At 41.9% G+C, this 15,647-nt stretch overlaps 1 protein-coding gene across 2 annotated transcripts in view; it reads right to left on the minus strand.

Annotated features, from left to right (window-relative positions):
• ATF6 (activating transcription factor 6) overlaps positions 1-15,647 on the minus strand; it is an 82,756-nt gene that overhangs the window by 19,354 nt on the left and 47,755 nt on the right. For both annotated transcript variants that reach the window (XM_055815085.1, XM_055815084.1), the window contains exon 15: positions 1,509-1,593. In XM_055815085.1, coding sequence (XP_055671060.1) covers positions 1,509-1,593 — 85 coding nt within the window. The remainder of the gene's footprint in view (positions 1-1,508; positions 1,594-15,647) is intronic.

The raw sequence follows: 15,647 nt of genomic DNA on the forward strand, positions 1-15,647 counted from the left end.
TGTGTATCTTGTGATTTTTTTCCTAATACCTGGCTGAGTGTCACAGAGGAAACAGTGTTTGATGCTGTTGTTTACTTAAAGCTATCCTTGTGTCTCATCTGTTTCAACATCTCTGCCCAAATCCCTGGACGTGTTTTTTTTTATTTCCTGGATTATGCTGATGTTCTGAAGAACTCAAGTAACTAGAATTTCACAATGTTTCATTATTAACGAAGGATAAGATTTGTCACTGGATTCTGATGTGTATTTTCCAAATTCTATTTCCTCCAACAACTGAAAAGTTATTTCAAGTGATACAAGACTCAGTAACATGTAAGAAGAAATACTTTGCAATCTTGAAAGAGTGTTTGTTCTTCAAGTGATAAAGTGCCCATTTGCATGTGATAATTCAGCTCGGCAAGAAAAGGATTTTTGTAAAGGACATGAAAAGGGAATTTCAGGCAGATAAATGCCAAAAATAATTCTGATACATCTAATAAAAATTCCCCTAAGATAGCTGGTTATAGACTATCACACCCTACTTACTGTATGGCATGGGAAAATTTAATTATCAAAATGCTGAAAGCCTGAACTGGTATTTTTTTTCTTAGTTTATGGAAATTTGCATCATCAGATAATGTTCTCGGCATGCCTGAATTTAACAAAAACATTTGAGTTTATGATTCACTTGTACTGTTAAACACTTAAGTTTTTAAAAGCATTACATCCACAGATATTCAGAAAGTAGAGTTTATACTACTACAGGATTCACGATGTGTTTTGATGACTGTGACAGTGACCCTGTGCCCCAAACATGTCCTAACTTGGCAGCTCCTCACCATATGAATTAATGATATATTTATACAGTTCATGTCCTGTCTTTCACGTGGGACTAAGATGCAGATCAAGAATATTTCACTAATAAGCCTGTGCTCCTAGTGCAAAGCTGTTTTCTCTGCCATCCTGCAGCACTGTAACATGATTATTATTAATCCTGACCATGCCGTGCTGAGAGGTCCCACTCACGCTGAGTGTTGTATAACAGAGCAGTAAACAGCTGAGGAAGCTGATGGAAGGCAGTCAGCATCCTAACAAACCAGGAAGGCCAAGGAATTTACCCTGCTAAGCAGGCGCAGGAAAAACCCAAAGGAGAGGATGAGGACAGTCTCCACACTTGACAGGATCTTTGCAGCCACCAAGTTAGAGAAACTAGATCACATTCAAGTAACCCTTAATCAGCTGTGCATAAATCACTGGGACTGGATGGCACCGCCCCCGTCCTCGCAGGAGCTAGAATGAGATACTGCAGAACTGCTGGCCAGGCCATGCAACCTCTCATTACAGTCCCGGTGACCAGGCTCTGGTGATTTGCCAGCACCCCAGCTCCAGCGGGGACCCCAGCAACTAAAATGACCAGCCTGACTTCTTTTTCAAATCTACAAAGACAGACATTTGGTCTAAGTTTGGTTTCCACATACAAGTTAGGCACATCTCTGAAATTATCGTTCTCTCTCATGTTTTGGACTTACCATTGATGTTTACAGCTGGCAAAACTATAGACATCTTTGGTCTTCTGGTCTTGTTATGTGTGGTGGCTGGCAATAACAGGTGGTCCTGGAAAATAGGGGAAAAGATGTGTTAAATCTACCCTGGAAGTACAGAGCTGGGAAAATTCCTTTCCATTGTGTCTTACAGGCATTCCACATAAAACTATTTATGACAGCTTAGCAAACTCAAATTGTTGAGGGAGTCTTCCAACAGTCACAGCAATTGTTCATGCTGTGTAACTGAGAAGAAATCCCTATCGCATGCAGCAGAATATGAAAAAGCCTTGATCATGTGGAAAGAGATGGAAACTACTATTAGGCCCTTGTTCAACAGAGTACTTATGTATATGATTAAAGTAATTCAACTTGACTTCAATGATATTTAAACATGTGGTTAAGGGCTTTGCTGAACTGGAGCCTTTACTTGCAGCGCTGTCTGCTTTATATATAAATGTCATCTTGCTGTATCTATGTCAAGCCCTACACCGCATGCCTCGTGCAATAGGACTGTATCAGTCAGGGTTGTGACGGGGTGTGAAATAGGAGCTCTGCTGACAAAACGTCCCAGAGAAGTTCAACGGCAAAGCTGTGCTTTAGTAGCTTATCTCAGCTTTGAGGTGGCTGGATGCTGCTATAAGACAGCAGTGTTCAAACTAACTACCCCGGGTTTTGGCAGTGCAACCTGCATCTGCAGGAGATGCTCTGGATGTGGACCTGACTTGCCAGGAAAAATGCAGCTTTTCTGCAGTTTTTTAGCTGTTGCTGAACTCAAGTTGCTCAACTTGCAGCCTGGGAAAATATGGTTCTGCCCTTACCAACAGAAGTAATAGAACGTAAAGCGCCAGTCCAAGCATCTCCCATATTATTGTGCTATGCTGATGTAGACAGACCAAAAAAAGACCGCTAAGGACAGGGGAAGCATCGCATGCCTTGCAAAGCTTAGCTTCCCTCACAGAAGGTTGCTTCACTGCACCGCCTCAGTATGCAGTGGGCGTTGCAAGGGAAATGTATTTGCTCTCTCTTAGTAATGAGGAACAAAAGACTGTGTTTAGACAATTGACAAATTGAGTTTAAATTTCTGACTCTGGCTCTAAGTGAAATGAAAACCTGCCAGTCACTAAGTATCTCTTCCAGGTCCCAAAGAATTAACAGAAAGGTTTATTTTCCCAGCCCCTGTGTTTGCCCCCTCCCAATCCCAGCAATGCCAAACTCACTCCCAGTACCTCTGAAAAGGATGAAAGCCAGCAGTTGTCACCATGTTAAACAGGCGGAGACCAACTCATTAAGAAGTCTTTGCAACTGTCCTTTGCAACCAGATCTAAACATCTGTCGTTCACTTTACAAGAGCCAGCATCTACCTCACATGGCTAAAAAGCAGAAGCAAGTTTGATGCTCTCATCTCATTTCATGCTTTCCCATTTGTAAAACTCCCACGATATTTTACAAACCCAGCATTCAAGAAACTTTACATGCGGCTTTTCAGCTCCCTGCTTAAGGGTAAGAACAGGCACGCAAACACCTCATGCTTTTAGGCAAGGTTATCTTTTTGGCAGACAGAATAACACTTCCATCAGGACACAGTTAACTTCTTAATGCCAGGGTAACTGTATTTTCCCCATTTCAGTACCTAAACACTACACTGTCATGTCTAAGATGCAGGGAACTGAGTTACACAGGAGGTTAGGTATTAAATAAGTCAAGGTAGTCTGCAGATACATTGCAGAAATACCACTTTTTTTTTTCCCCACCAAAAAAACCCAAACCCAAAACCAAATGACTGACCATGAGAAGAAAACATTACTTCAATAAACGACTGTAATTAAAACCATCTTGGTACCAAAATTATAAAACCACTCTGGCATAATTCTCAGACTACATATGTAATTCCCATCTCGTTTCTGATCCACTGAGATTAAGACAACACTCAGGAAGACAATGAACTTTACAGAAAAACTGTTCTTGAAATTCAGCGTTCCCGAGGGAAGAGGCCAAAGATAAGACGTCCATTAAAACTACATTTTGCAACAACGTCCTCGCTGTGATTTGATGACTATTTTTAAAATCACTTTAAAAAAATGCTTATCCTGTTCTTTTTTTTTTTCTTTTTCAGTGCTTCTGAGAGCCCACAACATCATTACCTAGCAAAATGCAAGTACTGCAGATTACAAGTAACTACTATTTTTTCGCTAACGTATCTGAAGATAGGTACATTAATCGATGCTGGCTTAGTTTTGTTTATAATGACACCTTTATTTACTGTAAGTATAAATTGTATTAAGAATTATCACAAAGACTTAACAACTGGAGTACCTCTACAGAAGTAACATCAGTGTCACACAGAACCACAGGATGGTCAGGGTTGGAAGGCACCTATGGAGACCATCTAGTCCAACCCCCCGCTAAAGCAGGGTCTCCTCCAGCAGGCTGCAGAGTCACGTCCAGGCAGGTTTGAGCGTCTCCAGAGGAGACCCCATGGCCTCTCTGGGCAGCCAGTGCAAGGGCTCCGTCACCCTCAAGGTAAAGTTCTTCCTCACGTTCAGATGGAACCACCTGTGTTGCAGTTTGTGCCCGCTGCCCCTTGTCCTGTCGCTGGGCACCACTGAAAAGTGTCATGACAGAAATGCCAAATTCCTGGATAGCAACAAAATAAGGGAAATTCCTCTGGCACCTCCTGTACGATTACCTTTCTTGGCTGCACCATGAAAGGTTCAGGCTGGATGTTCAGAAACAGTTTTTCACTCAGAGCATGGTGCAATCCCGGAACAGGTCAGCAAGAGAGCTAGGGGATCTTGGAGTTTTCCAAGCCCCAGAGCCACGGCTGCCCTTATCTACTGTCAGCAACAGTTCTGCTTCAAGGGAGAAAGTTGGGCTAGGCACCACCAGAGGTCTTCTCTACCCATTTTGATGATCTTACGATTCTCTTTCCGCAGTCCACAGGACAGATGCTGGCAGTACCAGCTTCTCCTAACAGTCCTATGGTAACCACAGGGGCAGCGCAAACACCTCAGACTTGGCCTTTTACAAGCTCTGCATCTCCTCCATCATGGTTAAATTCAAAGACTTGGCTCAGACTCACCTGCAAGTAACAAATTGTACACGATGACTACAACACAGCCAAGCTATGCAATAATACTGCTGGGCAGGTTCAGATTCCACTAAACTGATTTGCTGGAAAACAATACTTTAAACCTTGCATTGAAAATGAGATGTAAAATTCACATTTCTTAGTTCTGGTATTAAAAAAAAAAATAGTTTCTAGGTGAGGCAGGAGTTAGATTTAATCTCAACTAATTTTAGACTTCTGTGAATGATGTTTCAAGAGCTGCAAAGAAGAAACAAGCAATTCACTACTATCTGCATTCTTTCGTCATGATCTGGATTAAAACAAAAACGCTGAGTAATTTTCTGTTACATCAGTCAACTAAAGCAGGCAGGTATTTTGCTCTACACTAAGACAGCACTGGAGACAACAGGAGCTCCAGAGAAGCCTGATGCTCTCCAGTGACTCCCATGAGAATGAGGTCTAGTTCAGACCAGTCAACCAACATCCAAACGCCTGAAGCTGTATGAAGTGAATCCCACCCAGCTGTCCTCCTTTCCCTGCCTCAGGAGAACCAAAGGAGTGTTGTTTTCTAGACAATTACAGACATTCAAAACCAAAGGACTGTTAAGGAGGACAGATACACAAAATGTCAATATTCTAAATCAGTCTAACCTAGTGAACCTATTTTACACATGGCAGGCCCAACACATCCTGCTCAGCCACACAAAATCCTGTTAGACAGAAACAGATAAGATAAAAATTTTGCTGCCTATTATCTGTACACCATTGGCAGTAACCCCTCCGCACACAACCCGACAAGATCAACTCACCAGATCTGATATAAAGTCCACAGGGAACCATTTTCGATGCAGCTGAAGGCATTAAAACTAACTTCCCGTTAGCTTCCAGACTCTGAAATGTCTCCCAAACCTACACAGCAAAGTGGTACGTTCACGTATCCATTCACCTGCTGCTGTTTTACCGGACCAGTTTGAGCGGTAGGAGGGAAGACCCAGGGCCTTCTCTCCCACAGCAGACAGCGAGACAACAAAGTAATTTCCACTCGTGTTTGTGTATCCAAATGTGCTCTGGAGTTGCTGCACAACTCCTCAGTGTTTCAACGCCACCTTTGGAGAAGCCAGTCATGTAAGAAACCAGTCAGCTAGAAGTCCAAACTGCTACTGGGAGCTAACGTGCAAGACACATGGATTAGATACTGCCTACCTCTACTAAAGCCAGCCGTTTTTTAAAATCTGGAATTAGGGAAATTTATCCATCTCCCTAATAACCTTTATCTTTTATATGCAGGAGTGTCCCTCTGACGACTAGTCCTAATTTGCAACATTTCATAACTACCCTCATTCTACACTGAAGGCAAAGGTAGCAGCCGGTACGCTGCAGAGCATCATAAATATTCTGCCTACAGTTTAGGAACCTCCAACATTCTCAAGCCCAAATGTCTTCATATAGTCCACAACTTTTATTTAAAAGCAATACCTGATTATTTATATGCAACATAAATGAGTGGATGGGTTAGTGACTGGGAAGATATTAGGCATTTAGAAACACTGTTTGAACACATATCTGAAACATTAACTATCTTCTCCTATCCTGTCCTATCCTGTTCTGAAATATGCTGAATTGCATCCCAGAGGGGTGTGTGATGTTATTACTCACCCCTAATTTTAAACACTAGACAAAAAAAACCCCTATCTAAAATTAAAATGCTGGTTTGTGATATTAACACATGGTATAAAACTGAAAATGAATAAAAGCAAATCCTGCAAGTCAGCATCTGGCCTGCAAGCATGAACGTCAACCAGAGGCAGAATAAATCACAACTATTACCCAGCAACAGATGGCCCTGGCTTGGGCCAAGATCTGCACTTAGATGAGATGACAATTTAAACAGACGATGCAGACCTGAGACTGCTGGCAGAATGACTGGAAAAATATCAGCCTGGAAAGACAGTATTTCAAACACAACCCTAGCTTCAGCATTCTCATTTTGCTTTTGATCACCTCTACAATCCAGTGATATTGAAGCCAGATGAGACGGACAGACAGATAAATATAGATATAGATACTAAAAAACTAGCCACAAATGTATTACCTTAATTTAATAAGTTCGAATACAGAGACACATTTTTTCCAGGGGATAAGGTCTGAAGCTGTTACTTGTTAAATTTCTGATTAATAACCACGTTTATTAAGTCCTTCCCACCACAAAACATTCAGGACACTATTATTAGAATACAATTAACCAGAGTTGTAAACGCTTAGAAATTAGGCACCTCTATAGAATTAATTAATTCTTTTTACTCTGCTGGCTAATTCAGTGCCTGCTGATCTGCTTCTGAACTCAACAACACATGGAACTGAAAATAAAGTTTTTAAGGCTTCTTACATAAGATCAGTGTTGTCAGGGCTCTAACAGGGATTAAGCTTTGGAGCCTCATGTATTTCTAACCCCCACAGTCAACTGGCAATAGAAATCCTGTTCCACTGTGCTAGAATATTCCAAAACCCACTGCCTCTGCAGCTTCAGCCTGAGTCTTATGACATGTGGTTTGGTTCCCAAAGTTCCCACTACCTAGATACATGAAAACTTGTGGGCATCTTGGCTTTCATTTAAAAAAAATAAAACAATTGTTTCTAACTCTCATAGCTAACAGACATAAAGAAAACCTCATCACTGCATACCATGAAGTTTCATTAAACAGAGAAAACATGCTCAAAGGGTCTTTTTGGTATTTTTTTTTTTTAACTGTCATCATTTTGGAAGTTGGATTCTTAGCTTTTAAATTATTAGACTTGGCAATATTGCTTGGTTTGTTTTTTGCAATGCATGTCCCGTCAGCAACATGCACCCAGCAGCAGCCACCTCCCTGGGGAGCAGTTTGCCCCCTCACTACAGGCAATTTGTGGAGCTCCTCCTCCATTTCTGTGTGTTTGAAAGAAACACGAACGAATTAATCCTTGCAGCATGCTTTTGAGAAGGAAAATATTACCAGTGCTATGCAGAATGTTTAGAGATGTGCACGCATTTGAGGGATGCCCAAGTGACAGGGGACACAAAGGAACGGATTTCCAAACCAGCCAAGGGTCTGCACTCCCAGCATGAGCTGTCTTTCCTCCCATCCCTAAGGTTACTTATCTATCAAATTAATTCCCCTACATTTTTCTTACCTGCTGTGCTTAGGTAGGGATAAGTATCTTTCAAAAGCCTTTTCTACTGTCTTGAGGAAAAACATTACCTACTAGAAAATAATGAACATAACTTGATTTAAACGTGCTTTGTTGCAGTGTATTTAGCACATCTGCCTACGTAACCACTGTTTGTCACGCTGTCGAAGGGCAAGCCATGCCTCTGACCCTTCCCAGCGGTTCGGAGCGTGTGCCCTGCAAAGTACAGATGTGATCCGTGTGGGAGCCACGACTCCACTCCTGCAAGACAGACTCTCTTGCTTCTGACAAGGACTTTGCCAAGGTGTCCGAATGAGACCCACTCTTCGTTAAGAGATCCATCTCCGATGAGCTAAGGATAATCTTTTAAAAAACAAATGACATTTGTTACTTTACAGGAATAAGAGCTCCAAGGAGACTGGATTAAAATACCAAAGGAAGACCTTCATGTGCTGTTCTTGTAATGCGCTGTTCTCGTAATTTGCCTTGATGAGGAGATTTGATCTTTACCATTGCCTTGGAGACCAGCTATGGACGAGAATACTGCAACTAACAACGATAGCTGCCAGAGCAGAGTGGGCAAATAAAGCCAGGCGCCTCGGCATGCCAAAGGGTACTCTGTCCAGGCAGCTTCACAAGACTTCTTACAGTAAACAAACGCTGTAGCTGGACATTTTTTCATCTCTGTTTATGACTAAGAGGTCTCCCAGGGAATCGTGCCTCAATCTCTTCCAGCCTGAATCTTCATGCTGTGATCCTAGGACTGCGTTACAACTGCTGCTGATGCATGCCGAGGAGCTTCCCACATCCCACTGAAGTGCTGGCAGCTTCCCAAAGCTGCTGGGGGTACCAGTTTTCTTTAACGGCATTACTTTAGGTACTGTTCAACAAACCCTGACAGCTTAAAAGCTTATCTATTAACTATCTGACTACACCTAGTGATCTCAAGATGAAGCAGATAGAAAGCAAGCGGCTTTTTTGACCATAAAAAATTGTGCATCAAATCCATGTATTGTCTTTCAAACCTGTTTTTTGTGAACATCATCAGGGATTTCAGGTCAACAAGACAACACCAGATCTTCTTTAGAGGTATGCTTTTGGCCATAGAAAGAGTGTGAAACAAAAATGTGCTTTCACAGGCCCAGAAAGCTGTATGCAACTTCAGAGACCGCCCTGTACAGGTCCTCTGAGGAGCTGTACTTTTTAAAACCCTGTGCTGACAGAGTCAATGAGCCAGCTTTTCTTTCATAAACCACAGATTTCACACGTTTTGAAAATTTCAAAATAATTGTTTCAGGCTGTCTAGCTGTTGCCAGAGATGTGATGTTTCCATCCTGACCTCCTCCACAGGCCACTGGACCTGCACTGAGCAGCACCGCAGCCTTTGGCACGCGGCTCCTAACCGTGAAATGGTACCCGTGAGGCTGGAACTTCATTCTCAGGACATCCAGGGCTGAACTTCAGCAGCTCTCTGGACACAAAAGGAGGCTGTTCTCCAGGGAAGAGAACTTACTGCAATGTGCTCATGGCCTGGGAGCTGATTCTCATTTACCCCAGCAGTTCCCAGTGCTGCAAAGCACATAGCACAGATCACGGTGTAAATGAGAACTGGGTCTTGGCATATCTGTTTCTGGTTTCCTCTGTGAGTTTGAAGAGGACGTGTATGAAAGTTTACAAATTTGTAGAGGAAACAGCTGTATAATTTCACCATTGGTTTGGTTGGGTGATGGCAACCATATGGTGTCCTGAGGATACACCACACTGGATACAGCACTAGTCCATCTGAAAACACCAGAAGCTCCTGCAGCGTTACTTTGGCTATCAGTGGATATTAAATGGGCAGTAGCTGTAGGGGGGAAGGGTGCCTCTGAAACTACCACCATCCTACCATTTCAGTCTGACCCTTGTATCTGAAAAGCTTGGGAATGGTTTTAAGAGCAGAAAAAAAAAAAAAGAGAGAAAACCAGTTAAAACCTCTACACAAACTGTGACTCATAGCCACAATACTTGCTCATTATACCGTGAACTGTAAAGCTGTCTTGTTTTTACAGTTGTGTCTTTTTTTTTTTTTTTTTTTTAAAGGTAGACCTTATAAATCCAAGCAGATTTACTCACCCCATCATGGATCCTTACAGGGAATCCACGACATGCAAAGATGACTATGGGAGTGAGTGAAAGGTGGGATAATGACTGCAAGGAATCCACAGAAAACCCGCAATAAAAATTCACAAGGTCTCAGTCTCTGCACCCACTCTTGACAGCCCACCTTGGGAGGCCCCAGTAGCTTTACTGCTTGGCGTTTAACAATAACTATTTAACATAATTTAAAAAGAGTACCAGCTCTGCATGTATTAAACTGGAGGTTAGCTAGCATATATTAACACCGTTTGGTTTTGCAGCACACTTAAAGAAGACAGTTTGTATTCGAGAATTCAACTCCCAACTCCTAATCATAGAATTTACTCAGTCTTCTAAGTTTTAAGCCTATCTGAGGTGGGGAGGGCCACACACACACCACAGCGCGGACGGGACTGTCCCATAACAGGAAAGCTCCCAGAAGTGGTGGGAATGGAGCTTCTCTTTCCGATTTTATTTTTGCCCAAAGCACTCCTATTCACACCGATGTGGTTCCAATCCCAGTGTTTCTGAGCACAGGTGGTTTTTACAGCCTGTACTTTGCACACAGCAATGAAGTGATGAGATATGCTTTTTATTTAAGCATTTTACCAGAAGCAGCTCAATCCCTCAGTCAATAAAATGTCCTGTAGTGTAAGATTACACCTTTCTGACGTTCCCAGACCATTTTTTATAAATAACACCTAACTGCACTCTGGAACTCTTTCTGGTCACTGTCCCTGCAGAAAAGGGAGTTGCTATCCAGTGTAGTTCCCACATGAGAGACCTTTTAATGAAGAAGTCTTTAGTGCCTTTTATTGTCAACTGTGTTACTGCCAGATGTGATGTGGCTTGGGCTCCAAAACTAAACTAACTGGAAAGCACCTCGCTGTGAGTCAGAGAGCCTTGTGAAAATCCCAGAGACTTCAGCAGAATGGAAAATTCACTCTGCCACCAGCTTCCTTCGGAGGAGTTTCCTCCACTCCCTTCAGTGGCAGCACTGCTGCTTCTCTACAAGCAGGGCTCAACTATGGAGCATTTTCTTATTGGAAAGGAGAACCAGCAGCAAAGGACCTCTTCTGGATTAAGAACTAAAAACATTATGGAGACTACCAAGGATATGGGGACCTGCTGTGAATGAACCGTGTCCTCCTCTGCAGTTCACAAATGGAGACTGCAAACATGGGTAAAGCAAGAACTACTTTTTGTCCTTTCTCCTTTTGGGTTGAATTTATGTTACACTGCCTTAAAGACAAAAAGGAACCTAAAAAACAGAGGCCAAATTAAAGAGACCTAGTTTAGACTTTTAAATGGACAGCAAGTGTCTCGACATTTCTTCACATCATCCCTCCAGCAGCTCTTGACTCCCAAAAGATCTAAGACATAACAGCAATCACCATGATTCCATTTTAGAACAACAACAAAAAAATATTTCCAGGTATAAAACCAGAGGACCTAGTTCCACAACGACTTGAGACAAATTAAGCTTTCCCGCTGCTGAAGATGTTCCTGATTTCCTCCTCCTGACTGTCCTGGGCTGAGCATTCCTGCTGCTTCCCCAGAGCTGATGCTGACCTCTTCTGCCTCCAAGGAAAACCAACTCAACTTGCTAAGATGGAAACAAGCAGCACGCACAGATATGACAACTTCCCCTACCTGTCTTCCAGCCACCAACCGTTTTCAATTACTGTTATAGGGATTTTCTAACAAAGATGTGAATTGTGTATATTTAGTAGGTATTAATAGATTTCTCTTCCATGAACTTTCTCAGTCCTCCCTTGAATACATGTAAACTTAGATCACCTATAATACATTTCTGCAAGAAGTTCCACAAGTCTACTTCTATTGTACACATTGCTTCCTTTCCTTGGTTTGAACCCACATGCTCCTGCTTAATTTGCTGCCCTTTGTTTCATCTGGTATCCTACTCTGTTCCCTCTATGCAGAAGATCAAAGTTACAATTGAGAAAGCAAGAATAAAAATGCAAGAGGATCTCATTACTCCATCAAGGTTTGAAAAGACCAACACAAGAAGTTTCTAATACACAACAGACTATAATGCAAAGTATTACTTAGATGCACCAAAGACAGCTGTAAAGCAGATGTCATATAAAGGTGAAAAAAATTCATATACTATTCAGTTCTTTTTTTTTCCATGGTTTACAATCCCTTTATTCAACTTCCAAGGCTGAAGAGGAGGAATTATGCCTTACGATAACACTGAAATATGCCAGCAATTAGGTATCCATTAGTCAAACTGTAGAATCTACCTAGTGGCCTCTGAGAAGGAATCCTGTCTCCCTTCAAGAATCAGAATATAAACCTACTTTTGGAAGAAAGGCCCACTACCCTTCCATCCTACCGAAACAGCTATCTTCGTTTGTTAACAAAGTGACACCAGCTGCAAAATGACTGGCTATTCTCAAGCTCCCTGTCCCCCTGCAAATTCCTCTTTCTGGAGTTAGCCAAGATGAACCCGCCTCATTTCTGTCCAAGCTTTTTTGACTCTCACTTTTGACTTGCAACACATCCTAAACAAAAAGCACTAAATATCGTCAGCCTCCTCCTGCGAACAGGAAATCCTCCAGGAAATCGCAGTCAGTAGAAGCTTGTGTGTACAGATGTTAATTATGCACACCAGGAGGCACAGCAAAGCCACTCAACTGCAACAGAAAATGAGAAGGCACCCCATTTGGACTTTATATCTACCATAAACACACTCTTCCTTGTAGTTTTGTCTTTTCCCCCTCGTACAGGAAAGAAAAAGAAAGGCCATGTGAACAAGGAGGGCACAGGACAGAGACTGGACAGAAATCCAGCCAATTAAACTTGTCTGCAGAACGGCTTTGCAAGGCCTGAAAGTAAAGAACAATGCATGCATTTGCTATGATGTAATTTTGGTTTGGCAGCAGATTAAAAAAAAATTCCTAAACACAAAGTAAGAGGATGTGAAGAACAGAATTCTATGGTTAAGTAAACAGTTTGGTTAAAATCATATAGGAAGGTTTTTAAGGACTTGAAAATGCTTTGATAATTTGTGTGTTATTTGTGGAAATTAGTTGAATTTCAAGATAAACTGGAAAAGATAAGCCTATATGGAGAGTTGACTCAGTTCTAAGCTTCCATGAAGAGTAAAAAAAACCAAAAAACAACCAGCTTGTACTGGTGGAAAAATTCTTCCTATTATGATGGATAAGGACAAAATTTTCTTATAAAGGCTCTCTCATTCAAACCAGCATCATAAAATTTAAAAATTTTACTCCAAATTATTTGAAAATTATGTTTCTCTGCCATTTTCTGTCCTTCCCACGGGCTATATAAGCACAGAAATGCAGTTCATTCGTAACTCCCAGTTCAGCCTGTCAATTATCTTTGTAGATTTTACAAAGTTGTAAGACTCAAAAGGAATTAATTGTTTTATTACTACTACCCATAAAAAGAAATTCCCCCTCCTTCTCTAATTCATTGCAGCAGAGTTCTGCTTTTGCATAGCATCTGCAGGCTATTAGTTTTGCAACTGCAATCTGTAATTGCAAAACCATGTAATTTAGGTAGGGCATGTGAATAAGGTCCAGTAAAACCAAAAAGGATATAATCCAGATTCTTTGCTTCTCTGACAAAACCTTAACCCAAAGTTTCTATATTTGCTTGCAAGACCTCAGGTCTTCTGCATAAGAAAAATTCTGGATTCCCAGAATTATTGCCCAGCTGGAGTCCCAAAAGAGCGCACACAACACAAACTGAAGCAGGGAAAGTTATTATCAACAAACACCTTTTCTCCGCTGTGCTGCCTTTGCAGCCCTGCCACATAAGCAGAGAGCCAACCAACGCGCAGAAGCGATGCGGTTTCGTGGGCACGCTCCTTGGATCCAGCATCATGAGATGGGCTAGACTGTAAATCCTGATTTCTCTCTAGATCAGAATCCCCATGAAACAGAAGCTGGATGAGTAAAAAGAAATTTATGTCAGGCTTTCTCCAAATGCTGGATCAACATAACACTGTGGTTTAAAATCCATTTGCTAATATGGCTGTCCTCTGCTTGCTGTTCTGACTGAGTTCAAAGGACAGTGAAGTACCACAACACTTTGATCTCACTTTGTGGTGAGACCTCCATCCTTAGAGCTCTTCAGAGCCCACTTGATGATGCCACAGCCAACCTCACACAGCATCAGTGACAGCCTTCCTTCACACAGGAGGCTGGACCAGAGGGTCTTTCTAACCAGCATCTCTACGATCTGTAAGGACCTTGTCTCAGATTTGGAAGAGTCTGTCAAGATTATACTTCTACCTCACCCTTTCCCTGTCTTACTAACTCGCAAACCACTCATGGAAAGACCATATGAGGAAGATGTTGATCGCAATCGGGGCTACATACACATGAGAATCCCATGAAGTGCCACACAATCTGTGACTGCACACTCTTCTGACAAAACAATTTCTCTTCAAAGGAGAAGAAAGCATCCTTTCTTACAGAGCAAAAATACACCACCACCACCCACCCACCCCAGGTAAGTAGGGAACGCAAGAGAACTTTAAAATCCTAACCAGAAACAACTGCCAAGTAGAGTCCAGACTTCAACCTTTTTTTAAATCATGGCAATTCATTTGATCACAGTGTGTTCAGTCCTACAATACATATGGCACAAGATCCAGCCCTGGTTTGAAATGACTGCCTTCTTCAGCAACAGAAATCATTTATTTGCATCTCTCATTGAATCTCCACACTACGTAAGATAGCGGCAAGGCAAGAAGTAGATCACTTGCAGTTGTCAGTGCAGCAGACTCATCATCTTGGACAGCTCAGGCAAAGAGCTGAACAGACCATGAACACAGATGCAGGATTCGGTCTCAAGGGCAATTTTTATAAAATGGATCCAAAAGACGTTCTCATGAAAAGAACAATTATATTTATTACTGGTGCACAGGTGAATATACAGTTAAAGTTTTGGATGAAAATACTGCTAGACTGCAAAACTCAATTTTAAAGAAGCTGTTAATTACTCTAAAAAGTAGGTACCTGCTCCATCATACTTTACAAAAGGACCAAAACTGTTCATTAGCCCAAATGCTGCACGTGAGCCGATGCATTCTTGAGCTAAAGACCTAGCATGGGATTTATCTTAGAACATATTTCAGTGCCTGCAAAAAAGAACATATGCGTCCTTTGCAGCCAGGACATTAAGTACTGGATTCAAACCTGGTCTGAGGGAATAAAATGACATTTGGCCAACAGCAACTTATATATCACAGTTACTGTGACTTTCTCCCTTTCCCGATCCATCTACTGATCCGTGACTGCTTCTAACTTCCTGGCAATACACTCACTGGGGAGGGTAATGCATATGGAGGAGGAAACAAAAAACCGGAAAGCAATGAGCGGCAAAAACCAGGAATAGCTTTCAATGCTAATGACAGGAGAGAATAAAGTAACAGTCTGAATTAAATTCTAGGCCAAAAGCAGTGAAAGGCAAAGGGCAGTAGCAGAGGATGCCCCTCTCTGTTTTCCCCACTGGGACAGCCGCACTTGCTGCTGTTCGCCTTCGACTGCCCACGAGCAGACAGTGGCAGCCCGACTCTCATCTGCAGCCAAAGAGATGCTGCTCCTGAAAGTGCAGTAGATGTACAGGAATTTAGCAACAAACCTTTCCTAATTGTGGAAGTTGAATCAGCTACACAGACATACATCAGAAGGACTGGAAAGTATCTGTTCAAAATATTTGTTATCCCTCAATTTTCTGAGAAAAGCAACTGATTGTGAGAGTTAAGCCTCTGGGGA

The sequence above is a fragment of the Falco peregrinus genome, chromosome 10 (genome assembly GCF_023634155.1).
Source record: "Falco peregrinus isolate bFalPer1 chromosome 10, bFalPer1.pri, whole genome shotgun sequence".
NCBI classification, from domain to species: domain Eukaryota; kingdom Metazoa; phylum Chordata; class Aves; order Falconiformes; family Falconidae; genus Falco; species Falco peregrinus.